At 37.6% G+C, this 26,023-nt stretch overlaps 1 protein-coding gene across 1 annotated transcript in view; it reads left to right on the top strand.

The window, feature by feature from the left end:
- EEA1 (early endosome antigen 1) overlaps positions 1-25,836 on the top strand; it is a 65,050-nt gene extending 39,214 nt beyond the window's left edge. Inside the window, exons 15-28 of the mRNA XM_031553882.1 lie at positions 87-200; positions 1,393-1,548; positions 3,205-3,344; positions 3,938-4,268; positions 5,389-5,490; positions 6,944-7,138; positions 7,947-8,129; positions 13,482-13,667; positions 14,126-14,257; positions 16,084-16,269; positions 16,558-16,796; positions 18,254-18,374; positions 18,680-18,778; positions 19,833-25,836. Of these exons, the coding sequence (XP_031409742.1) occupies positions 87-200; positions 1,393-1,548; positions 3,205-3,344; positions 3,938-4,268; positions 5,389-5,490; positions 6,944-7,138; positions 7,947-8,129; positions 13,482-13,667; positions 14,126-14,257; positions 16,084-16,269; positions 16,558-16,796; positions 18,254-18,374; positions 18,680-18,778; positions 19,833-19,955 (2,307 nt within the window). The 3' untranslated portion in view covers positions 19,956-25,836. The remainder of the gene's footprint in view (positions 1-86; positions 201-1,392; positions 1,549-3,204; positions 3,345-3,937; positions 4,269-5,388; positions 5,491-6,943; positions 7,139-7,946; positions 8,130-13,481; positions 13,668-14,125; positions 14,258-16,083; positions 16,270-16,557; positions 16,797-18,253; positions 18,375-18,679; positions 18,779-19,832) is intronic.
- Positions 25,837-26,023: the final 187 nt, after the last annotated feature.

Raw genomic sequence — 26,023 nt, 5'->3', positions numbered from 1 at the left:
TTTTTTTTTTTCCCCATTAGTACATGAAAACTGCTAATGAAGTTACTCATAAAAGATACTGTAATGAAGTACAACTTGTCTTTCAGGTAAAAGCAAAAACTGAATTGCTGCTTTCAGCTGAAGCATCAAAAGCTGCTCAAAGAGCAGACCTTCAGAATCATCTGGACACTGCCCAGCATGCACTGCAAGACAAGCAACAGGTTATGAGCAACACGCAAACATAAAGTTCCTATGTTACCTAAAAATCTACTTACAAACCTAAGAATAGTCTGATTACAAACTACATAAATATGTGACTATGCATTTGGAAATAATCACGTAGGATCTTTTAACCATGTGATGTGTTTTCTGTTCTTTCTGCTGTAATCTGGACCATATGGGCATTTTGCAGTGTAAAGAACTTAACTTGGAAATCCAGTCCTTGCTGTATGTTCAGCCATGGTTTGTGGTCTAAGCTGTGGTACTTGAGTACAGTTCTAACTTGTATGCTATGAAAAGTTTATGTAATGCACTAGATTTGATTGAAAACTGTTAACTTTTATTACAGACTCAGATAAATTCAAAATCAAAAGTCTTTATTCGGAAATAAGTATCTGCATGCCAGCTGACAAGAAGACATTAGGGTTGTTAAAATTGCATATTTTAGTTTGCATTAATCCAACTACAGCATTCCACCAGGTGCTGATTCAAATATTTGCGTTATTAGAATCCATGCTGTTGTCATCTTAGGAGAAGTATTCAGCACTTCCTAAGGGGCACCAATTTTTAGGTGGGAATATAATTATAGCTATAAACATAAAATGTCTTTTTGGAACTGTTTATTAAACATATAATTAACTAATAATTAAACAAATCAGCTTGCTTGGAGAGTAAGGAGCTTGGGTGTAACTGTCATCTTAGTGGTTACAAGCCAAACATGTTTGTGTCTCCTGTGGAAATCACATTGTTTTGTGTTGAACCAATGATCTGGAATGATCTTTGGTGTGTGGAAAGTTTACTGTTCCCATACTGCAGGCTTTCCTCTTCGGCAGTGCTTCGTTCCTGGGAGACATTGAGTTTTCTCTAAGGTTTTGTAGTGTTACATTCTAATTATTGCTGTATTAACTCCAGGATCTTGAGCATTTATGACGTACAGTTCCTCATCTCTTTATAACTTCAAACACATTTTTTAAGTTCTAGCTCACAGCCTGTAAAGTTTGTAAGGGATGTATTTAACAAAGAGAATTTGTGTTTTTCCATCTCAATTTCCTGCCTCTCAGATTAAAAAGGAAGCATCATTTTCCTTTTTAATTTTAACATATTAGATCACTCAAAGCATATATTCAAAGGACATTACTCATTTCTAGAAGCTATTTAGAAGCTAACAACCCTCTTATTTTTATTTTACCTCAGGAGTTAAATAAGGTCAGTGTTCAGTTGGATCAGGTTACGGCTAAGCTGAATGACAAGCAGGAATACTGCGCTCAGTTGGAAGCCAATCTCAAAGACTACAAAGAGCAACATCTTTATTTGGAACAGAAAACTGAAGAGCTAGAGGGACAGCTTAAGGTTTGTATTGGACACAGTGTCTGAGCTTACTGAGACTGATGTTCACTGCTGCTTGGTGATATTTGATAAAAGCTGTGCTCAGATTACAGGGAAGGATTTATATGAAATATGACTTCTGTAGGTTTTCTTTCTCACCAGTGTTCACTGATATACCCTTTAATCATATTCTCTTCTTCTGGGCTCGCATATCACACTAAGTTCCCTTAAACTGCCACTTTCCTTTAGTGTGCTTCTACCAACCTCTATGCCTAGAAGGTGCTGTGAGAGGGAACATGATTACCTCCTGAAATTAGAGTTTTCAGGTTTATACACATTCGAAGCGGTGCCAGGGAATGTCTTGCATTGGTTGGCAGAAGTTAATAATACCTTTTTGGTTTAATTTAATTCTATATATTTTTCTGCCAGTTTGATCTTGCATTTTGCATTCCATTCCTGGGCTTAGCTTTTCTCTTACATTGCCCATCATTAAGTTTACAGAACCTTTAAACATTTTCCTATACTGATGTTTTCAATTATTGGTATGAATTACTCCTGATTATGAATTAAATTACTCCTAATACTTCAGTGTTTTAAAATTAGAAGTTTACATTTTAATGTTGTTTCTTGTTAAACATTCTTGAGAGTCAAAATTGCAATACATGAAAACATATAATAGAGAGATCTTAGGAGCAGTGCGGAATTTTTTTGTGGTGGTATGTGTCTGTTTTTTGAAGGAGATTAGCAGTCTAGAGAGTGCTTTTCCTATCTTATGTGCTTTTCTACCTGCTGTCATTTGTGTTTTTGATACTTCTGCCAAAGTTTTACAAGTAACCAATAGACTCAAATGCTTAGGAGGAATACACTGTTTACTTGCACAAGATTTGATGAGGTCCCTGGTAACTGAAGTGTGAAATTGAGCAGGGTTGTTGATGCTTTCTACAGGAATGCAATTGTGTGTAAAAATCTTCATGTCATCACCATTCTTTGTGTTATTTCAGTTGAATGCATGGTATTTAAAAGGAGGAAAAAAACACACAACAAACAACAGAAATCCTCAGGAATTTTCTCAGACGAACTTGATGATTTTGTATTGTGACGACTGCATAAAAGCAGAAGTGCCTATAAAACAGCCAACGTGTTGAAGAGTCTAAGCAGTACCTGGTTGCTGTACTGTTTATATTCCATATAAACAAACAAATACCTTCTAAAAATGAAACAAAATAAACCCTCTTTTAGATGAGCACAGGATTTCTTTATAGCTGTAGTTCATGTCTTTGTTACAAAGAATGTCAGAGTTGGGGCTATGTAAACCAGTAGTCCTTTGAAACTGCTGAAACTCTTGGTAGCTGAGAACCTAGCTCCAAAGCCAAGCACTGTATAATGGCTTTTTTAACATATCTTTTATTTATTACTTTGCAGTAAAATAACTGCTTGCATTTAATTTAAAGGTCATTTCAGAATGTTTTACCAAAATAGTTCACTTTTAGGGGACCGAAAGAGTTGCAGGAACTAGATAACGAAGGGCAAGTGGCCAACTAATGAAAGAGATGGATAGTGTGTGAGAATTGTCACTGCTTTCTACAGTAAGGACTTTCCAGTAAATACTGCTGAATGACAGTACTTTTGTTTTATCGGTTGTTTTCCAATGGCTCTAACTTTTCTATTTTTCTATTTCAGAAACTTGAGGCTGACGTTCTTGATGCTAAAGCAAGCAAAGAACAAGCTCTTCAGGAGTTACAGCAACAGCGACAGCAGTCTACAGAATTAGACCTCCGGATAGCAGAGCTGAGTAAACAACTTGAAGCAGAAAGAGAAGCGTATGTGTTCCCTGTGTTGTAGTACTTTTTGAAGTCAGACATAGATCTAGAGTGGTTTGGAGTACACTTGAAATTTTGTTCTTCCCTCCTGTAATTTCATAAAATCATAGATCAAAGTGATGTATTCCCTCTGCTATGAGATCTGAGTTAGGTCCCAGTTGTTTTCTTGCACTTTACTTGCCACGCAGACTCCATCTGCCACATCATCTCATGTGAATCGCTCACTGCTGTGATTCAGTGCATTTCAGTTTATTCACTGTGCTTGTCAGTGAAATATCTGAACAGTCTGAAGCACTAAGATCCATCTTGATGTATCCACAGCTCTGTATCTTTCAAAGATTAATTTGTGGTTTTTGCATAAGCAAAGGAGTAGTTCCTGGTCACAGTATTTGGGGAAGGAAAAATCCATCTCAAAATAGAGTTGCTGATATGTCTTCACTAGAGAGAAAAAACGCCCACGTTCTAAAATAAAAAGGAATTCTTTGAGTTAGTTCTACAGTTAATATTCTTAAATAGAGATGTTTAGTGATACAAAGAACCTGTGAAGAACAACTTAAAAAATCTTTTATTTTTCTCTGGTTTTGTATTTGCAGTACGTCTAGTGTTAAATTGGATTTACAGAAGAAATCTGAGGCCCTTGAACAAGCAAAACAGCAAATCTCAAAGCGAGAGGAGGAAAATGCCAGCCTCAAAAAAAATCTTGAGAAATCAAGTCAAGATACAAGTAAACAACTCAAGGAATTAGACTGTAAAATGCAAGCAGCAACATCAGAGCTGCAACAGGTGAAATTAGAGAAGGATACTTTGGTAAAGGACCTTACAGCTACCAAAGAGAAACTCTCAAAAAATTCTGAATCCTTCAAAAAAAGGAAGGAAGAATTAGAAAAAGAAATAGAAAAAGGAAAAGCAGCTGTAGCAGAAATGGTTAGTAGCTTTGTTCATTACACGTTAAGTTTGAAGTATTTATTGTCTGATATTAAAACAGGTTTCTGACAGAAAACAGACTGAATGGAAATTAATTAGTGCCACTGTATTGAAGAAAAATGAAGAGAGGCCATTTTAGTTTCATTTCCATAGCCTTTTATGTAAAACCTCCCTGTGCACTTGCCTGAACATCCTAGAAAGCTGCATACTGCAGCCAGAATAACATCATCTGTTGTTTTGGGAGATGCCTAACTTAAGAGTATATACATGTATGAGCACATGTATATGTATTATTTCAGTTTCAGAGAAGTCTAGTACATGGCAGTATAGTAACAAATACTTCACCCAAACAGTGTTCTATGGTAAGAAGAATAGACTCCTACTAGCCTTAAAATATGCCTTTTTTTCTTCCTCCTTTTGCTTTGTTGGAAACACAACTGATGACTGTATCAATAAATGTTCAAATATCTTGCATGTCCCCATTTCCCACAACCCATATGTAGCTACTTTTATTCTACTCTATTAAAAAATAAATCTGCTCCTAGTTAAAAATAACACTTTTTCCTTTCCTTCTTCACCTTTTTAAGATAAGCTTTTTTGTTTGCTTTAGTTACTGCTATTTAAATATTTGTTTTTCCTAAAAGCTTGAAGGATTTTCGCCTGAGTTTAGATTTTACAGATTCTGCTTCTAATCATTGGAAGTCTCATCACTGACTTAAGTACTTAAAATGTTGTTCACATAATAATCTTGCAAACGTATTTGCTTGTGAGTTTTAGAATATCAAGAAATTTTGAATCCTGAGAGAGAAATGACTGCTTGCTATAAGAAGGCTGCCAATAGCAGCTTCCACAAAGGAGACTATTCCTAATCAGAAAATCTTTTTGGCACACAGCTGCCTTAAAGTATGTATTATCAGCAGTGGTCAGCTTAGATTTCTCACTGTTAGTGACTGGAATTTTTAACTGAAAATGTCCACAACTGAGGAGGAAAGCATTTTCACTGGAAAAAAAAAACAGCCACAAATATTCTCTATAAAGGCTTTTGTAGCTCATATGAAAATACCTGGCATTTGGTCTTAGAAGCTCCCAGAAATATTTGCTTGTGTCTTCTGTTTTATAGGAAAAATCTTACCAAGAAGTAAAACAGCAGCTCCAGGTACAGACAGAGTCTGTAGCTAAAGAGAGGAATGAATTGAAAAACTCACTGGAAAAAAAGGAGGGGGTAAGTTGTCTGCTTATTTAGTGTGAAAAAAGTCAAGAAAAAAGTAATAACATACTGAAAAGATTGATTTTCAGTTTCTCATGCTGGGATTGTTGAGGGAAAAAGAAGTTGCAGTTTTCAACTTGTAACCCATTTGGGACTTTAAAATTAGGTAATACTAAAAAATTCCTTGATGTATTTTAAAATACAGGTTCTGCTCTTATTTACCTGTGCTCTGCATACCAATTTGGCCCTGCAGTTTCTTCATTACAGAAGCAGTTATTTTTTATTACCCTGTCTCATTTGCTTTCAAACTTATGGTCTGTGAACAATGGAATTGTTTATTTTATATCCTTAGATCTGTTTTCAACTGAGGCATCACTGTGTTGCCTAATCCATATGTTCCACGTGTGGTTTACAGGAAATTTTCATTTATTCTTGAGGATTTGTTTGCTTTTGCAAAATAATTGCAGAATTTTGCAATTTATAATTGTCTATGGCTACATACAAGTACATGTCTATGGCTACATACCAAGTAAACTTTTTTAAAGATGAACATTCAGACAAAATCATTTAGTTCAGCTAGTTTGCTGAAGACCAAGTCCATTTTTATGAATTTCTTTACCTAAACTGTCACCTTTTCCTTAAAGGAACCAGAAAAGCGTAATGAGCAGTGGGCAAGTTTTGAACTGTGCTGGATTCTTGCTGTCTGAAAGAGGGTTTGTGGATATGCAGGTGTAATGCTTACAGACAGACCCTTCCTCTGTGTCTTCTGCTGCTGCTCTGTCTCCCCTCTTGTTCTGGCAGAAGCACTGCAGTGCTGTGTGGCAAGTGCAGGAGGATGAGTTTGGTATCTGCTACAGCTGGCAGGAGGGTGCAGATTACTGCTGGCTGGAAAAAAGCCACTTGCTTTTAATTTTGAATGGGAAAAAAAGACCAGAGCTGACCTAAGGGTGGGAGATTGAAAATAAGAGGTTATCTTTGTGGTATAGATATTCTTAGGATCTAAATCTAGTTGTCAGTGTTCTTTATTATCCAGCTCTGAAGAAGGAGCTAGTAGCAGTGACACTGAGGGATGTCTGGTTCTGTATACAGGAAGCAGTGCATCCTTGGAAACTCTGCTACAAATAAACTGCAGATTATTTAAAAAATGTAAGAACAAGTATAATGACTCATGAGAAAGATATTGCCTGGTACAGAGCAAGGCAGCAGATGCATAGAGGGATGTAGAAGAGGCTTTGTAACCTTTCAAGTTACAACCAGGGGATACTCCTCAACTTGTAGCAGTCTTTTGGATGAGCCAGAGACAATATCTTCAGCTTTAACAGCTTTGTCTGGTTTTTCATTTGTGAATTTGTCTGTTAGCAATTTGAAATGTACAATTTGTTAAACACACAGTTCAATAGGCAGTTACAAGTACAAATAGTGATTTAAATTAAAATTATATACAGTTATTTAATATTTTTGAATATAGATTTCTAAGCAATTGTCAATAGAACTTGACTCAACACGAGCGCAAGTACTGGAAATTCAGGGTCTTCTGAAAGAGAAAGAGAACAGCGAGCAGCATCTTCAGGGAAAGCTGAGAGAAATAAAGGAATCTTTTGAGCAGAAGAAAAAGCATAGTGAAACGCTGCAAGCTGAATTAAAAACTGCCCTTTTAGAAAAGGTAAGGCTGGCGTCTCATACACCTTTAAGAAAATTAATATACGTTTATCTGATAAATGCTGCAACTTTTATGCCAATGTCTTTGTGATAAACAGCTGTTTACTGTAATCTTGTTCGAAAGGATAAGGTCAGGATTTGGAATCAAGGTCTTCAACAGTCGATGCTGAAATACATGGATTCTGTAGGAGCTGAGTTTCAATACATTGGTTAAAAAAAAAAAAGGCTAGATTGAATATTTTTATGTTGCTTCAGGAAGATGCTATGAAACAAGAGCTGCTCTTTTCCTGTAAAGCAGTAGAAAGTTTTGCGAGAGCAGTTTAGACAAACTCTGCAGTGTTTTGGAATGTCCGTGGCAGTTTTCAACTAACTCTTTTATTATACTAGAAGAATTTAACTGAGTGACAGTATGAAACCCATAAACCATAATGGAAGGAGTTCAAATGTCTTCCAACATGAGAGAATGTTGTGTTGCGTGCCATGTGCTGTTAAATGTTGCTCCAGCTTTGGCTGCCCTGTGCTACGTGTTCCAACTTGTGCGTGAGTCGGACTATGGAAACTGTAGAACTTAAAATATTACTTAGATTTTCAATGTTAGGTCTTATTATGCTTAACTTAATCTTCTGATTTGAATTAAGTGTTGTTGTTAAATTAGTTACAAAACATTGTTATAAAACTGTAAATATTAGATTACTAAATTGCTATTTCGTAAGTGGAAAAAAAATTAGTTTTGCAGTAGAAGTGTGGTTTATTGAAATGGTTGAGGTTACAGTCTGTAACTTTTACTGGCACTTTCTACGCTTATGTTTCAGGCAGAACTGGAGAATAAACTGCAACAGCAGACTATTTTGTCAGCTCAGGAGCTTAAAGCAGAGAAAGGAAAACTAGCAGACTTACAGAAGACCCATGAAAAAAATAAGGAAAACATGGAAAAGCTGCAGCTGGACCTGTACGGGAAAGAGTCTGAGCTGTTGGCAACCAGGCAAGACCTTAAGGTACTTAGAGACATTTTAATGCTATGTGTGACTTAATAGATCTGTGAGTATCCTTTCTGAAGGAGAAACAGTGTGACAACTGTATGGGGTAAGAAAAGAAGTCCCTTTCTATAGAAAGAGTTTAGTGATGCTCAATCCCTTCTTGTGGGCCAGAGAACACAGTGAAATTTATTTCAAGTCACGAGTATTTGTTAGTTTACCTGATCTACCTTTCCATTTGTGCAAAGGCAATATGAGCTGTGGGAGCAAAGTGAAAGATGATTTTTTTTTTATTATTTTAAGAAGTTTTGTCATTTTTCTTGTAGCTTTCAACCAATTTAAATAGCATAGCTAATGAGAACAAAGTTGCTGACAGAACATGAGTAACTGCTGCCTTCTAGATAATCTGACTAGAATTTTAGTTTTTAATCTGTTCCTGTATTCTTGCCTCTTCCACTTCTTCCTGGCTGATCGTAGACTTTCAGAGATGTCAATCTAATAGAAACAGTAGGCTTAGGGACCTGCCTGGAATGCAGATGTCTAAACGTGGTCCTTCAAATTTCTGCTATTCTGAAGCAGAATTTACCTGATTAGGTATTAGGGTTTAATGCCTTCAAAAAGATCTTGTTGTGAATTGAGCCATTAAAAAAGGTGTTTGTTAGTGTAAGGCCGTGCTGTGCTGCAGAGATGTGTGACTTTGGCTCCTTTCACTTGCAGAGTTGAGTGGGATTCATTGCCCGTGTCTGACGCTGTTCATTTAGGCTTTTCTGAAGTTCTTGGAGAGCAGTAAGCACTTCTGCAGAACTGGCCATCTCATCCATTTTAGATACTGGCTTCTGTTTGTGTTTGATGACTGCTTAGATAGAATAGCTCCTTTTCATCTGTCCCAGTGCAGGTGTTTCAGTCCCATCCTTATAATATTGAAGACCTTGGAGCCATTCTGGATAGCTCCATGTGAGCTATGGAGGCCTAGCCAAATTCCAGGTTTGGGGTTACTTTAACAAAAAGAGAAATAGCTCCTTTATGCACCTGTCATTGAATCATTCCCCTAATCATTCTTCTCCTCTGTGGCATTAGAATACCTGCCATGTTTTCATGCAAGTTAGAGAAACTTTGTTTTCAGTGCTTCTTGTTCGAATCTTTATGCAATCATATAAAGAGCTTTGGCCTGCTTATGAACAAAGGTGGTTTAAACATGCCTAGGGTTAGTGACTGTAGCATGCTACCCTCCTTTCTGAGTTTGTTTCCCACTATAGATTTAGTAATGCAGTGTCCTGTAAATTTATCAAATGTGCTCAATAAATCTTTTTGGTGTAATTAATTTAAATATTGCTTATCGCAGAAATAGCTCTGAATAAGTATTATTAAACCAGCTTGATGACCTCTAGTTCCAGCAAATACGAAGTAGGAGAGTAGATGCCGCACGTATTTCTACATCTGAATCGGTATGATAGTGAGAAATGGAAGATCTGTGCAAAAAGGTAAAATAAGGTGACAGGAATGGGTGACTAGCAATGCTTGTAGTACATAAGTGAGGTGTCTAGCAACAGGAAAGTAAGGTTGTTAATGTGAGCAGCCAGGTAACTTAATGTATCATGTGGAATATCTGTGAAACCTAGAGAGCTCAGGAAGGTTGGTGTCCTCAGCACGGAGGTTATGTACCACTTTGGAGGCTGTTTGCTTGGTTATTTGTGCATTTATGCATAATAATTAGGGCTAGTATGGTTTTCTTGGCACTGCTTTTGTTTTTTTTTTTTGCTGTAAAATTTAGAAGAGGAAAAAGGATGATGGGAATACACGCTTAATTGCGGCTGTGCTGTCTCACTGCAGTATTAAATGACAGTAGTAGTGACAACTTGTCTTAAAAGACCACAAAGAAGGAAGTGTTCAGGAAGGTTTGTTTTGAGAGCTGAATATGTAAATATCACTCAAGTCAGAAGAACCATATGACAGAATTTCATAGTCTGGTTCCATATCAGTTATCTGTGATTTGTTTAGACTTAGAGGATTTGCTTAGTTAAGATCTGAGCCACACCTAGGAATTTCTGGGTAGTTTAGAATGGATGCTGATAGGAGGCCTAGGGTTCAGAATGGACTTGATGTTGTTAGTAGGCAGTAGCTGAAGCTTTTAAAATTTGTTTATGAGGTAACTTCAGGTGACTTATGCAGGATTTTTGACAGAGATGTGAGCTCCGTGCACAGCTATATTTAGTCAGCATGGTTTGAAGCCCAGTGTTGCCCAGCCCAGGCATGGCTTGGATGTTTTGGAAAATGCCAGCATTACTTTAGTTTAAAAAAACCTAGAAGTCAAAGCTTAAATATTCCGAATTCGTGTAGCATCATGCTATTGGTGAGGCCAGAATTCTTGGGTGTGAGGATAGATGAAAAAAGGCTGTTAAGCACAACAGGTGATGCGAGCTGGGTTCCAGGGAGGGGATGGCGGTAGCTGGCTGTACACTGAGCACCATCTGCTGGCTTGTGGCTGTCATGTCAGTGCAGGCTGGTGGCTGAGAGCTGCCCGGCTACCCTGTGGCAGAAAGTAGGAAATGCTCATGTGAAGCTTTGCAGCTGGGGATGTAGCACTGCAGGAGTGCAGCTTCCATACAGCTGTCTAGCTGGAGTGCTGTCGGCACAGAATGAGGAACAACCCCTTAAAACTGCGGTTTCTGATTGAAAGAAAATAGTTTATGTAGTTTTAGACAGATGCAAACTTTGGAGCTGTTAGACTCACAGAGAGAAAGTGAGAAATGTAGGAAATTCTAAAATGAATGATGTTACGAATACTGTGTGCTGCAAATTTAGTTTAGTTTAAAAAAGGCATCTTTGATAGCAGTAAATAAACTCGTGTTTTTGTCTCTGGAAAAAGAAATTGGGCATGATTACAGTGCTTGTAAAAGCTATAGTTTTTTTATATATTACTATTTATACTTTATTTATATATATATATTTATTTATATATATATTAATGGGATTCTATTTTCTTTTCTGGAAATGCCTATTTTACAAGAGTTAATGCAAATGCATAACTAGTACTTCTTCCTTCGTTTTGAGTTAGTGCAAACATACTTTATTTGTGTTCTCTCCTGAACTCTGCCAAATCTTCCTCAGTCTTGGCATCAGTGCTTTCTGTAGTCGATCCTGGTTTCTTCTGTGTTCTCAGAAGAATGTTTCTTTGCCTCCAACATTGGCATCGCTGTCTGTGTATCTTCAATGGATGTTCTGGGAGAGTATCTATGGTGCCAAACCTCAGGTCTGTGAGTCAGGAGACTACGTTGCCTACAGTCAGTCTAATCCTACTGCTGAAGACATGAAGCAACATTAGGTTAACATCAGTGAGCAATTGCATGCCCCTTCTTTGGGTAGGGAGGGAGGAGAGGGGCACACAGACCAAACTGGCTCATCTGTGCACCTCTCTTAGATGGAATGAATCCAGGTCATGGGACCCAGCTAGTTCTTGCAGTACAGCCCAAGTTGTACAAGATCAGGCTGAGATGACTTCTTAGCTATACCAGCCAAACTGACATCTGTTTTTATTTACAATAATAAACACAGATTGCCTTCTTCTATTCTGTACATTTTCCTAGCATTTTGTTTTCTTTGTCCTACTAAAGAGCAATCTCGTGACAAGTTGGGAGCACACCTGTTGTTTTCTGGAAACAATGCCAAAACTGAATAATGAAGGTGAATAGCATCAGATGTTGTGAGAAGTGATTTTATGTTAAAGATGTGAGCTCCTCAGCAGCCCAAAAGAATCAGGCTGAACTACAGTCTTGATGGAAACTGAGCCAAGATAACTGGAATGGTTAGCTGTGTGCCAGATCTCTGCTTGTTTCCAAAGGGTGCCGTGAGGGATTTTTGAGCAAAGCAGAAAGAAAGGCACAGATAAATAGAAGGTGAATTGACTGGTAAAGTTATATTAAATGGTGTCCCAGTTAAGCTCAGTAGCGTTATTACTAATCATAGCACAATTAAAAGTCACTTGCTGTATGGGAGCTATAGTATGCTAAGTGTGCTTGAAATTTAGATTCCCTTATATTACAGACTAGTAATTGCACAAACATTTGCGTATAGTACCATGCAGAGTAGGCTGAATGCTGGCAGTGTTCCATCACTAAGTCTGATTTTTCCAGCAAAATGCTTCAGATACTGCAAATTAGGGTTAGGAAAGATCAGAAATCAATTTGTATTTAAATGAAGATGGGAGCTGCTAAAGCAGATGTATAATTAAGTCAAAGTTGTTTTAGTTCAGTGGTTTTTAAAAGGAACAATAAGTACAAGGAGTTTAATTAGGATTTAGAAAGAAGAGTATCAGCAAAAATAGGTAATTGTGACAGAGTTTAAATCCTTAGTGGTGCACTAAAGGTAATAAATGCTCACTAACAATAAATCTCCCCACCTCACACTGTATCTTCACATCAGATATTTCCAGAAAGTAGCTAGATTTTGGTGGTGTAGAAGATGAGCTTTTTTTTAATTTTTTCTTATCGCTTCTTTTTGAAAGAACATGCTTCTACATGTTAGCTAGCATATGCCTAAGCCAAAGGCATAAAAAAAAACAAAAACAAAACAACACTTTGACAGTAGTAAATTAAGAAGAGCTCCTAAGTTTGACTTTGCTGTGAGTGAACAGAATGAGTCTTGGGAGCAAGTTTTAGGTTGTTGCTGGGGTTTCTGTGACCGAAATATAGAGAGACATCCAAATTTGTTTTCTGTGTAATGGGGAGTACAGAATAAGAAATAAGCAAATAAAATTACAGTCTGTAATAGATTTTGAATGGAAGATTGCATTTTGGTTTGAAATGCTGATGAAGCTGATACTATTAAGCATTTTGTCCCAATATTAGCACTTCTTAGGTTGTACGTTACACTTCAGGGTTCTAAAAAAAATTCGTGACTTTGTTAGTGCTAGCTTCCGTAAGGCACTGGAAAAAAGGAATACTGAATGACTTCTGAAAACTTCATGCTATGGCTTCAGTGCCACTTAAATAACAGCCTTAGAGTTACAGTGTGGTTGATTTAGCCTGAGAGTAAACTCAGTTTGTGTAAACAAAGTCAAACTCATTCTCTTTTCATCAAACAATCACCTTTCCTTCTTTGCACTTTCATATGCTTTCGTGTTTTGTCTGTGGAAGGGTGCAAACTATAGAGTATGTATGGTAAGGTATTATTGATGGAAACATTTCTGGGTAGTTTCTTTTTACCAGGGGTAAACTTGTGACCTAGAGGTTCCTGTAGCTATACTTTGTCAACCTTTGAAGTGAAGCATTGTATGGTAGTTGATAGTTTTTCCCAGTGGAAAATGATTAGATGAGTGTCAAGTATCTGAAGGTCTTGTACCTGCTGGGTAATCTACAGAGCTGTTTTTGTAATTAGTCCACAGAAGAAAAACTGGCTCTTGCTCAAGAAGAATTAGTTTCCAGCAGAAACCGAATTGCCAGCAATAATCAGCAGATTCAGGAACTGAAGAAAGCAAAGTCAGCGCTGGAACAGGATGCATCAAAGAAGGAGCAGCAACTGGGCGAGAAGACCAAAATGCTACAGGATCTTCAGAATGAGAGGGTAAATGTCTCTGTCTTTTGAAGTCTTCACACAGACACTCAGAGTCTTCCCCTGCTGTCTCCTTTCCATTAATTCCTGCTGAATTTCTATACAAGGGTTATTTTGGGGGCATAGCACTGTTGCAGAGCATAGCAACAGCGATTTTACTGAATCTGTGGTGCAAAAACTGCTAACAGACAGTTGGAGTGAATTTGCTCTAAAATAGGCTGTTAATTTGAACTAAGTGGCTAGACATGCAGGAAAACATTATTAGTTTTAAACCTAAAACAGTATGCTGCTAATTGTTTACACTACTAATTGTGGATAGAGATACAGTTATGTGGCAATTGTTCTCCTACTTGGAGCTTTTGCAATCAATTGGTTTGGGTTCTAAACTTTTTTTTTCTCTAAGTGAATTTGGAAATCACTTCTTTAGTGCCTTTTTAATATTTTTTGTTTATTTATTATTTCTCTTCAAGATTTTAAAAGAAAAAGACTTAGCTAATGAAAAATGTAAAACAACAGAGCTCCAGGAAATAAGGAATAGACTTGAAAAAGAAAGTGCCAAGCTGAGCGAAGAGCTTAGAATCTGCAAGCAAGAATTTGAGAAGGTATATTGAGACAAACTGAGTCTTCATATGGTTGGTTATCTGATAAGAAATATGTGCCTACTCAGTAGATGTTATCTGGAATGGCTTTACAAAGATGGTAAGATTACAGGTAAGGGAACCAAAGCACAGATTTCACTGAGGTTCCTGAGCAATGCAGACTTGATTAGTGATAATCCAGGAGCGCTGGTGCCTGCTGTTCTTGGCCAGGTGGACACAAAACTTGTGTTAGTTTCAGGGATGGGTAGAATGTGCACATCCTGCCTCTTTTTCCAGTTCACTGTGGGTTCATTGTGTGAATACCCTTGCTTGACTATGCTGAAGTGCAGAAAAGATGTCCAAAAGTATAATGAATATTAATTTTCCCAGATATTCTAGGCACATCTAATACTTCTCAAGTATGTGTGGTAGTGCTTCCAGCTCCCTTGATGTGATGTGGTTTTTAAATTTTCTTGAAGAGTCATACACTGGAAGAAAAAAGCAATGTCAGGAGCCTCATTAAAGGCTAACTCTTTTCCAAAATCAGGACAATCAAATGAGCAGTTTAAGGGGTAAAAACCTGGAGATATCAAATAAATAATTTTTAGTCTTGAGAAAAGCTGACTTCTTGCTAAGTTCTACACATCCTAGTCTCTTTAGAAATGGAACTCCTCAAAGGCTATTGGTGTACTTTCCACGTGATGCTGTAAGTAATTATATTAACATCTGTTAAACATACAGCATTTAAGTTGCTGCACAAGGATAGGGACTCCACCTCTATACTAATATAATGGAAGTAACATGGTGTCTGAAGTTAAATTTCAGATGTTCTTTTGTTCTCTAGTGTTTAAAAAGTGGTCTTTTTGGTTTAGATAGAAATCTGTGATTTGTTACTGTCAATCAGTCTATGCCCAGCAATTTCTTGGGTTTGGAGAATGCTTATTGTAATTGTCATCACTTCATGAAATCTGCTTTAAAAGAGAAAACTTATACATAATTGTGTACAGCAACGGCAGCTTCATGTTTATCTCTTGATCTGTATACTAGGAGTCAGACTAAAACAGAAATTGTTTCTTATCGTCCCTTACTCTATTTTCCATCTCTTGCCAGGGAGTGTATAGATGTACTTTTTATAGGACACCCACTTGTCCTCAGGTTATATTTTCTTGCTGTCTTTGGATTGAATTTTAACTTGTGGTGGAAATTTTGATTTATTTCCATAATAAAGCTGACAATTTCTATTAAGCCATTAGTATCTGTGTGCTTGGCTGTGCAATTTTAAGAAAAAGAATTCCTATAAATTCAACTATGTATTCTACTTCAAGATTTATTTATTTTTTAATACAGAGAAACAAACTAATGTTTAGAACCAGATGTATCATTATGCTTGCTTAAAACTTAGTGAATATACTTTCACATTTAAGGTGAAGAAAACCAGCTTTTTTCCGTTTATGTTGGGTTTTTACCTTGTCATTCTTACACTTTTAAAGTGATCAGTACAACCAAAGAACAATGTGAAGTAAATTTTACATCTGACTCTAGAAAATGACAAAGGGCATTTCTTTTCAATGAATTTTAGAAAATAATCCAACACAGCTTCTGCTGTCCTAGTAGAAAAAAAAAAAATACATTAAATTCATTTAAAATAATTGAGTGTTATTAATGTATGTGTAAGCCTAAAATCTTTGACCATGGAAATCACTGACGCTTGTGCTATAAAACCATCCTTTTTTTCCAGTGCTAAAATGAAAAAATACTGCTGTGCTCTTACTGGAAGTTATTGCTTTTGAATTTAAGTAAACAGCATATCAAATGTTGCCTCTCTGACTTTGGGCTCTTCATCCTAACAGGAGGTGGCAAATCTCAAGGATGCGAAACAGCTACTGATTCAACAGAAATTAGAGCTTCAGGGCAAAATAGATAATATGAATTCAACTCTGGAACAGGAGAAGAAAAACCAACAAGCTGTCAAAGATCAGCTGAAAAAGAGAGAAGAGGAACTGAAGAAAGAATGTGCTGAAATTGAAGCCAAACTGGTTAGTATGGAGAGACTATAAGACTGTTTTGTGAACGTGCCTTTGGATTGTTTCGGAGTAGAGAGGAAGCAGGGAGTTATAACATTAATTTTTAAATGACAAGATCAGAGATCTTCGAGGCATTTAATAGTGTGGGAAAATGCAGTAGGTGACAATCTTTTTAAATAAGTTTCATTGGATAAAAGTAATGATTCTAGTATGGTAAAGATTTTTTTGTCACAGTGAAATGTAAGGAATATGGAAAAATAGTTGGAAGGTTGTTTTTCGTGTTTTTTGTGTCTTATTTAGCACTCAGAGGTGAAAGAGAAAGAAGAAGAAAACCGGAAACACGAGGAGAAGGAGACCAAGCTCACCATGCAGGTCACAGCTCTCAATGAAAACCTGGCTACCATGAAGAAAGAGTGGCAAAGCAGTCAGAGACGGGTTAGCGAACTGGAGAAACAGGCAGATGATTTACGTGGGGACATTGCTGTCTTAGAAGCAACTGTGCAGAATAATCAGGATGAGAGAAGAGCATTGCTAGAGAGGTAAGGAGAGGGGTCATGATGATGTGGAAGTGTAATTTAGGAAATGGTTAGCCTTATACCAAAGCTTCTTTCAGTTGATTCAGGATTCTGCATTTAAGTTGCTGCTCATACCTGGGCTGTTGGCTGTGGTTTTTGAGAGTGAAACCTTCTGCTGTTCCTACCAGAGCACAGCAAATGTTGCTGTGAAAAAAACGACTCTGTATTTGACAGGGTGATTATATTGCAGGAAATCAAGCAGGCTTATCAGATCCTTACTTCACCAGAGTACCATATTTGTGCCTGTGCTTAAAGATTTATGCCAATCCTCAGGAGCCTTCTAAACCTATCGGGTGCCTCTGAACTTTGAGGTGTGAAGGTTGTGGCTTCTTATCTCATCTGTTGTGTGACCCTCACAAAGGCTGGCAAGAACGAGCCTCTTTTAACTAAGAAACCTCCCCTTTTCCTTCACTCTGAGGCTCCTCTGTTTTGAATGAATTAGAACAGATGCACTAGTAATCTTGATAGCTAGACCCAGATCCTTAGTACCTCCTATAACACAGAATTTGCTCAGATTTCTAGGTATTTCTGCTGCTCATGTTAGAAGACTGAACATGTAATTGGCTTAGACAGACTTTCTATGATTAACACTAGTCATTATCTTCCTCTTGAAAAGTTAAAATCTTCATTTCTCCAGTTATTTTTTAATCTCTTTAGTGCATTTATTAAGAACTATGCAAGCAGAGCTGCTTTCCTTCAGACAGCAGGAGGCCTGCAAGGCAGCAGGAGTTATCTGAAAGCAGAGATTACAAGGGTTGCAACATCTGCAAGACTGGAAACTTTTCCATCTATTTCCTGAGATGTTTGGTGAAGGCAGAATGGAAAACTTTTATCTCTCCTGTCAAGCTTGTTGATTGGCTTTTGAGCAGTAGGCTTTGGGAAAACAAATGGGATCAGTTCAAATCAGATTCTTTTTCTTTGACAGTTCACACTATGCTGAGCTCATCCAGTTACCCTTTTATAGCTTAGTAGCAAAACACATTTTAAAATCTAGCTTTCAGCAATTAGCTGCATTTTAGCTGATGGGAAGTGGCCTTACTAAAAGAAAAGGTTACTTTTCTCCTCTGTTGTCTGAGCTGATCTACTACAGATGTTTTGTGAGAGTGTCCTATAGCACAGTGATGTTTATCGGAGGATGCTGATTAATGGGCTGCATTCAGTACAGTCTCTGGTGCTGGGAATAGCCCCAGGTATTAATAAGTAAGCCCCAGATATCTGGGAGCAATGCCAGATAATCTGAAATTGGTTGTTATAACAGAATATTTTTGCAGCCAAGGCATCCAAGAACTTTTCACAGCGAGTAAATTTTCAGATGGATTTTACAAGACTGGCTACTCTTCTCGATCACGAGAACCTGCTTACAGGAGGCAGAGTACATCTCCTTATATGCTTTGAACTGACTATTCACTGTTTATCCTTAGGTGTATAAAAAGTGAGGGAGAAATTGAAAAGCTTCAATCCAAACTTGTAGAAATGAAGAAAAAGCTGGACAACACTACTGCTGCAATGCAGGAGCTAGGCCGAGAAAACCAGTCATTACAGGTATAATTTGATTTTAAGCAATTAAACCTGTTGATTCTGTCTGTGGGGCTTGTGAGAAACGAAGTTGCATCACATTCATGGTGGGTTACTTTACCACAGTGATTAAGGTGTTCCTGTGGTGCACAAGAACGGTACTGCTTTCTGCAGGTTAACTCTGCTCAGAGTTTTATTTTGGAGAAAACATGAGCTGTCAGTGCTATGGCAGAGCTGGTGTTTTTATTGCATAGTATATGCAATGAAATTGAGAAAATCAGGAGTAATTAGATACGCATTTTGATTTTTATTATTTTTGTAAATTTAAATAGATCAAACACACCCAAGCTCTCAACAGGAAATGGGCAGAAGACAATGAGGTACAGAATTGTATGGCCTGTGGAAAAGGCTTTTCAGTGACAGTGAGAAGGGTGAGTGTGTTTTTTCCTGTGTTTCTGTGAGGACTTCCTTTTTTCTGTTGCTTTCAAGCTATTTTACATGTGGTACACTTTAGAAAATGGCTTTAAAAGTGTTGTGATATTTGAGATGTCTCAGAATACAGGTTCTGCTTATGGTGCCTTAAATACTAAAGGTAATGTCTGTGGGGCTTACTGAGTTCATACTTGCCATTTTAAAAACATTAATTTATAAATAGCATTAAAGATTTCAAGCAAGCAAAATTATACTGTTATGCAAATAATTACAGTAAACTTTCTTATAACCATTCTGGACTGGATTTACAAGTGGAAAAAGTAAGGTGAATTTGTTGAAACTGGATGTGTGTGAAAATATGAGACATTAACCTGAGCTTTGTGTCTGTATCTTTTGTAAGCAGTAGCTAGACACAGAACAGAACAAGCAACTGTCTGTGCTTTAGGTCTGTGAAACAACTGTAGTCAGGTAAGGTGTTAGCACCCCTTCACTGTTGGGGTCTGCTCTTCGTCCAGAGATTATCATTATATTCTCCATCAAGTGACTTGGCAGTGAAGTAGTTGAGGGATATTCATGAGGTTTATTTTGCAGTGCTTCCTGTCTTCTTGTTAGGTGGTTCTCCCTGTTCTGTGTTACGTGTTGTCATGTCTTTTGGGTAGTCTTTGAATAAAGGCTGCTGGATTGTTTTATTCAAGGGTGCATCCCTAATGTGAAAGCAGGAAGGAAGAACATGTTTTATGCAACCAAAAAAAGTTCAAGAGGAGAAATTAATAAGGAGAATTAGTTGCAACCACTTCAGTTCTGAAACTAGCATAGACAACACTCAGTGAAGCAGCACTTCTAATGATTTTACTCTTATATCCTTTAGAAAGGATTTATCCTGTGCTCTTCTATGTAGATAGAAGCTCAGGGTGCTGTGTAACTACTATTTAAAAATTCAAACTTCTGAGACATGAGAGAGTTGAGTTGACGTGACAATGATGTCTCTTAATGATCTATGTCCATAGAATTGTAATCAGTATTCACAATATATGTTTGTTTTCTCTTTCACAGCATCACTGTAGACAGTGTGGAAATATCTTTTGTGCTGAGTGCTCAGCAAAGAATGCCTTAACTCCTTCTTCTAAGAAGCCTGTCCGAGTCTGTGATACTTGCTTTAATGACTTGCAAGGATAACTGGTGTGAGTGACAAAGAAATGTTACACTAAAATTTATTATTTCTGTTAATGCACTTCATTCAGCACTCAGACTACTACTCAGTTTGGACAATGATTGTAACACTTGGCAAAATTTAGTATATTTTAAAATGTTTATTGATACCAAGTAAAACTATTGTATTTTTTGTGAGATATGGGCTCAGATCACCCAAGCTTATTGCCGTCTATCCTGGAAAGAGCTTCTATGTCTAGATTAGAAATACCCAGTTATTTGTAAATAAAGTTTAAACAGAGGAGTAACAATGTATTTTTTTATCTTTATTTTTTTTTTTCAAGAGAAAATGCATTTATGTGATACTGCAGTTTATTCTTCTTTCCTTCAAAGGAAAAGGAAGATGCAAAAACTTGTGAGGATTTTGTGTATCAAATGTTGCTGTAATAGCATAACTCGTTGTTGCATTTAATTGTGTATCTGATGGTCTTTATAACCCCGTGTGGTTTTGTTTTCTTTCTCTCTGGTTTTTGGACTTTTCTCTTTAAAGCTTGAACTCCACAGTGAGGGTTAAATGGCTGGAATCAACTCTCAGTTTTATTTGCCCACTTAGAATTTGTAGTGTCAGCACCTGAGTTCTTACCCAACTACAGAACTTGGATACTGGAATATCTTTATGCATACTGTACTCATAGTTTGCGTGTGTATGCGTGAACAAATGATGAGGCCAAGTTTAGTGGGCATTGTAGGAACATTACATGAAGCTCTCCCACATGGACTGATTTCACTTTTACATAGTTGATGAATTGATTTTAATATTTCAGAAACCCTTTATATGCAGGTTTTAAAAAACAGAGAGTGCAGATAGTAGCCTGTAGTCCATTTGTCACCATGCCCATACTTGGAAGATCCAGGAAGTCCTTGTGGTTCTGAGGCATGTCCTGAAATTCCACACTAGGAATCCTACTAAGGAAAACTCTCTTCAGAGGGTTCTGCAGTTAAGCTGAACTTTACTCCTGTCTCTTCCTTCACCTTTGGTGGAAAAAGCTGGTACTCCTAACAGACCTCATTTTTCCATTGTTCCATCTGTCTTCTGTTGCTGAGGGTTCTTAAATTGTATGCTAGTTCTATAATTTACTCTGCTTAGAATGATGATGCAAATCTCCTGCTGCTGGCTTAGCTTTAAGCCAAACAGCTCTAAATAAGCAGGTAGATATATACAGATTTAGATCATAGATTCATTGAATTGCTTGGGTTGAAAGGGGCCTTTAAAGATAACTACTCCAACCCCCTTGCAATGGACACTAAATCAGGTTGCTCAGAGTCCCATCTGACCTGACTTTGAACATTCCCACCAATGGAGTAGCCACAGCTTCTCTGGGCAGTCTCTTCTGGTGTCTTACCACCCTTTGTTTGTTCAGATTTTACTTTTCTGTACTAGCAATGGAGGTTCCTGATGCGTTTATGTAAATTCCAAATCTTTTTCTTGTGTTTTTCTCTACGCTTGTGTTTGTTTCCTGCCTGTGTCTAACTGTGCCTCTCTTTGAAATAAGTATCTGGTGTTTGGCCTCAAAACTATTAATATTATTTCTTCTGAGCTAAGGTCATCTCTTCTGATACTTAGAGCCCCTTTGTCTTGAATACTCTAATAAATTCCTTACAACCCAAGCCATTCTCTGTCTGTGCTGGCTATTTGGAGATAAGGAATATGTCCTCAGTTCCGCTACTCCTTGCCTCCTAAGGTAAAGAAACAAATTCTGTTACAGTGGTGGACAGTTAGCCATCTTTAGGTAGGTTTGTTTACTTTTATGTACTGACAGGTCTGTATGTGAATGAAGAAGAGAATTTTGTGAAAAATCTCCAGTCCTGACTCTGAAATGAAAAGACTTCTTAATCCCTCTTCCCCAGTAGTGATCTATGTTTCTTATGTAGTTACCTAGTTCTGAATTTGCATCCTCAAGGATTCTTTCTCAACAAGTTTTATTATTTCCCAAAAGCCAGCTGAGTTATTTAACTGGTTCTCGCAACTATAGAAGGGCTTGGAATAAAAGCATGATAACATGAAATACTTACTAAGTTTTCTAGTTTGAATTTGAGAGTTGCTTGCTTGAAAGAAGCTGCTGCTGCAATGACTCTGTATGAACAGATCTTCTGGACTTGCTACATCTCCTTGTCGTTGCAACTGCTCAAAATAAGAATTGTTTGAATAGGAAGTAAGAGCAGAATTTTGCCTCTGGTAATTTCTTCTATTTATTTATTAACTGAGGGAATCCAGAATGTTTGCTTTCAAGCCTTTCTTTGTCTGACAGGTGACTTCAGAAATCTGGCAATGGTAAAGAGATTGGAGTCTTGCTCTAGTATAGGTCTGGTAGTGAAACAGATGGAGCCTGGTACTGCTTTCAGGGCAAAGGGCAAAAAGATTAAACAGAAGGGATTTTAAGAGTGAAGGCTGAAGCCTCCCACGACTGCATGAAGGACAAAATGTATGTCATAGATGAAGATGGAAATCTCTCAGGGGAGCAGGGGAAGTGGTTAAAAGACTCACTTGTGTTCAGATATTTTATTTTTGTATGGGGATGTTTGAAACCTGAAGAGATGGCTCTACAGAAAGGAGAAAATGGTAGAAGTTCTAATAGAGTTGTTCTTGATTTAACCTTTTGCAATGCTTTTGTTTAAAGAAGTCACCTCACTCAGCTGGCAGCTGAAGCAGTGTGTTTGGTTGACCACAGGATAACTCTTGATGTGGAGTTCCCCATCTTCAGGGTGAAACCAGCTGTTTCTTTTTGATTTTTGGTTGCTTTTTGATGACCAATGACTTTTTGAGGGGACATAAATGTTTTTCAAATACATATTTGCAGAAAAATGAATTGTTAAAATCAGGAGGAACAGTGAGGCAGAAGCCTGCATGCTCGAGGACTGAGTTTACAGCAAAGTCAGGAGTTCTACAGCTTTTCACTGGAGTACATTTGTGTCTTCATGCTAAATCTTATGCTCCTATGCTTTTGCTAAGTGCAGATCTGTAATCACTGACGAATTGATGGACCATATAACGCTGTCAGCCTGGCTTTCAGGTTGGAATCTGCGCTCAAGCTTGGGAAAATGACCTATGAGGATTATTATTATTGTAAGGAAAACTGGAAGTTGAAAAGCTCTGGATTTATAAATCTGCTCATAGGTTCTGTTACTGTGATGGGTGTGTTTTCAGTAGGAATATGCTTTTTTTGTTATTGTTGTTGCACTGTTTTAAAAGAGAAATAATAGGGAAAAGCCTAGTAAAAAGACTGGCAAGTTTCACCACACAGAGTTAAAGGACTCTGGACAAAGTAGTTGAGTGCACTGATTTTTCTGACTACAAAAACAGAAGAAAAAAAAAGTAGGCAGAAGAAACTAGAACATGGGAACCAGAGGACATGGAGTGATTTGCTTTAGCCTTTAGCATGAACCTCATTGCTCTTATTCACTGAGGAGAGGCTGTAATGGAGCAAGATGCAGAGGGAAAAAATGGTAAAATATATGCTTGCAGAAGTAGGTATGTGGGATCCTCAAGCTGCCTTTGGTTACCAGCTATTACTATGGCATCAGGAATGTGACAGTGAGCTGTGGGTATTTTTTTTCCTAAAACTGTGGATTAAGCCTCCTCAGAGAGGACATTCAGAATCTTTGGTGGGAGCAGAATGTGAAACACCAGCTGCTGCATGGGCTGAGGCAATCTATGGAAGCAACTGAAAAAGTATAAAGGATGGTGGTGTTAAGGATGGGGAAAGGTTCTTTTAGCTTTTAAAAGACATTGTATCTCTTCCTAATCGAACAGCCATGATCCCTTGGGTTGTTGCCTCTAAAATACCAAATCATACTGTTTTTATTCCAGCCTCATGTCAGCAATACATACTTCATATTTCTACACTGCAGTCCCTGTGGAGGCAGGATGCGCTGTGGGGCTCAATGGCAGGCTTTTGATCTTAGGTGGATATGCTTCACTGTTGTTTCTTCTCCCTATGTATTCCTTCCCTCCAGTGACCTTTCTACAACGATTTAACAAAGAAAATAAGGCAGAGTCACAGTAGGAAAACTTGCTGTCTGCAGATGAGGAGACGAAGGGAAATTTCACTGCTGCTTCCAGCAGTGTTTTAGCTTAAAGTGCATTTTTTTTCCTCTGTTTTTGAAAGGTGTCAAGTAACCAAGTTGTTGTAGAGTGTGGAGCACTAGGCTCACAAGAGCAATTAATATTTTTGTTGGTTTTGGAACCATCAGGATTATTTGTGAATCTTCACTAGGGAGCTTTTCTTAGTGGAGGAAGAGGTGTTTGGGAGCACAAAGTAACCTTGCTGTGTTTGTATTACATTAGCAAGAATAATTGAACCTCAGATACTAGAGGTAAGAAAAGTGACATTCCTGAAGAGGAGACCTGGAAAATTCAAGTATTATTCTGGATTGTTAAATGCCAGTTAAATGGAAAGTTGTAGCAAATGTTTTTTTGCAAAACTTAAAAATTTATGATCAATACTCAGTGTCAGACAGAAAACTGCTGGAGCTGAAGTTCAGAGCATAAACTCTGCCAGGAGGGATGACACAGAAGTTTAAGAATGCGAAAACTGATAAATTACTCCTCCAGGGTACCACCTTTCCACACGCATTCTTGTGGGACTAGGAAATAACACTGTCATTTGCACTATGCACTTTTGCTGTCTAACTGAATATAATCTGGGGTAAGTGGAATGGCGTTGTTGGCATTGCATCTGTTAGCTGTAATCAATGGACAGAAGGTTTATCTTCAGCTGGACTTTTCACTGTATTACATTTGGCCCCTTGCTATGTAAGGAGAATTGCACTCATAATTACTGTGTACCAAAAGCAAGATCATCTGAGAGCACATGTAACAAGAAAATTCATGTAGTCACGCACACGTTGTCTTTGTAGAACTTCATTTTAAGATTATAAAATGAGAATACGTGAATTTTATATATTTTCAAGGTTTTTGCCAGTTGTTCAATTCATTTATGAAGCATTGACCTCACTGTCTCTTCTAGGATAAGTCTGAAATTACTGTCTAACCACAGCCCCTCTCGAAAAGCAGTAAATGGTGTACTTTGCAAAACCAGCAATAATTGGATAATGAAATCCCTCCACAGAAACTCAGTTTTTCACTTTTTATTTTTTTATTGTTTAAGGGCACTGAACGAAGAGCTTTGCATCTTTAGAGAGAGCATTAGATGCGTCTTATGATCACAATAACAAATAGGTACTAGTTAGTGTCATAAACTCTGCCTTCGGTCTGTAGCGTGCCACATACTATGGACTGCTGTGCAGCAGATACAGGAGTATCAGATCAATTGAAGATTACTGAAGCCCCACTAACACACTTGGATCAGTGTTACGATGAAAGTAGAAGCCTGGTAGTTACGTTTTCCAACCTTGCATCCCCCTATGACCTCAACTAACTAACTAACTAACTAAATCTGTTTTCTGCCTTTTTTGGGTAAAGAGGGCTTGGAGCAGGGCTCATTGTTAGATGTCAGGCCGGCAGTGGCAGGCCCAGGCTCCTGCTGTTGGCTTTATGGCAAAGTGCTCTGTTGTATCACGCTGAGCCTTGATTCCTGGCACAAGAGGGGTGTTTAGGAGAACGTCTCGCTGAGTTAGCAAATACCAGAACTTTTTATATTTATGTGTCCAAAATGCTGCTTGTATAGGATTTGTCACTTTTGTAAGAAAAGAAGAAAAAATAACAAAAAAAGAGTCATAAAACCCCACCATCCCCCATTACATAATATTTCATTTGAACTACCTCTCAGCGTAAGATTCAAACATTAGGTAAGTTTAATAGGGTTTGCTCACTGTCACATTATGTAAAAATTATAGTGAATGCCAAAATCGCAAAAGTTCATCACCAAAAAATAATTAAAAAAAAAAAGATGAAGTCTTTCTTTTTATGTGTTTGAAAGTATCCGGTAGTTTCAAGTTACTGTAAACTCTGTTGTATTCTTTTAACTTCTGTAGTTTTAGTCTTGCAAACTCTAGCTGCTGGACAGGAGGCAAATCATAACCACAAGCTTTCATAATCATGGTCTGCTGAGTAAAAACAATTTTGTGTGCGGCAT

This window comes from Meleagris gallopavo, chromosome 1 (genome assembly GCF_000146605.3).
Source record: "Meleagris gallopavo isolate NT-WF06-2002-E0010 breed Aviagen turkey brand Nicholas breeding stock chromosome 1, Turkey_5.1, whole genome shotgun sequence".
Classification (NCBI taxonomy): Eukaryota; Metazoa; Chordata; class Aves; order Galliformes; family Phasianidae; genus Meleagris; species Meleagris gallopavo.
This window is presented reverse-complemented; position numbering and strand designations above follow the sequence as displayed.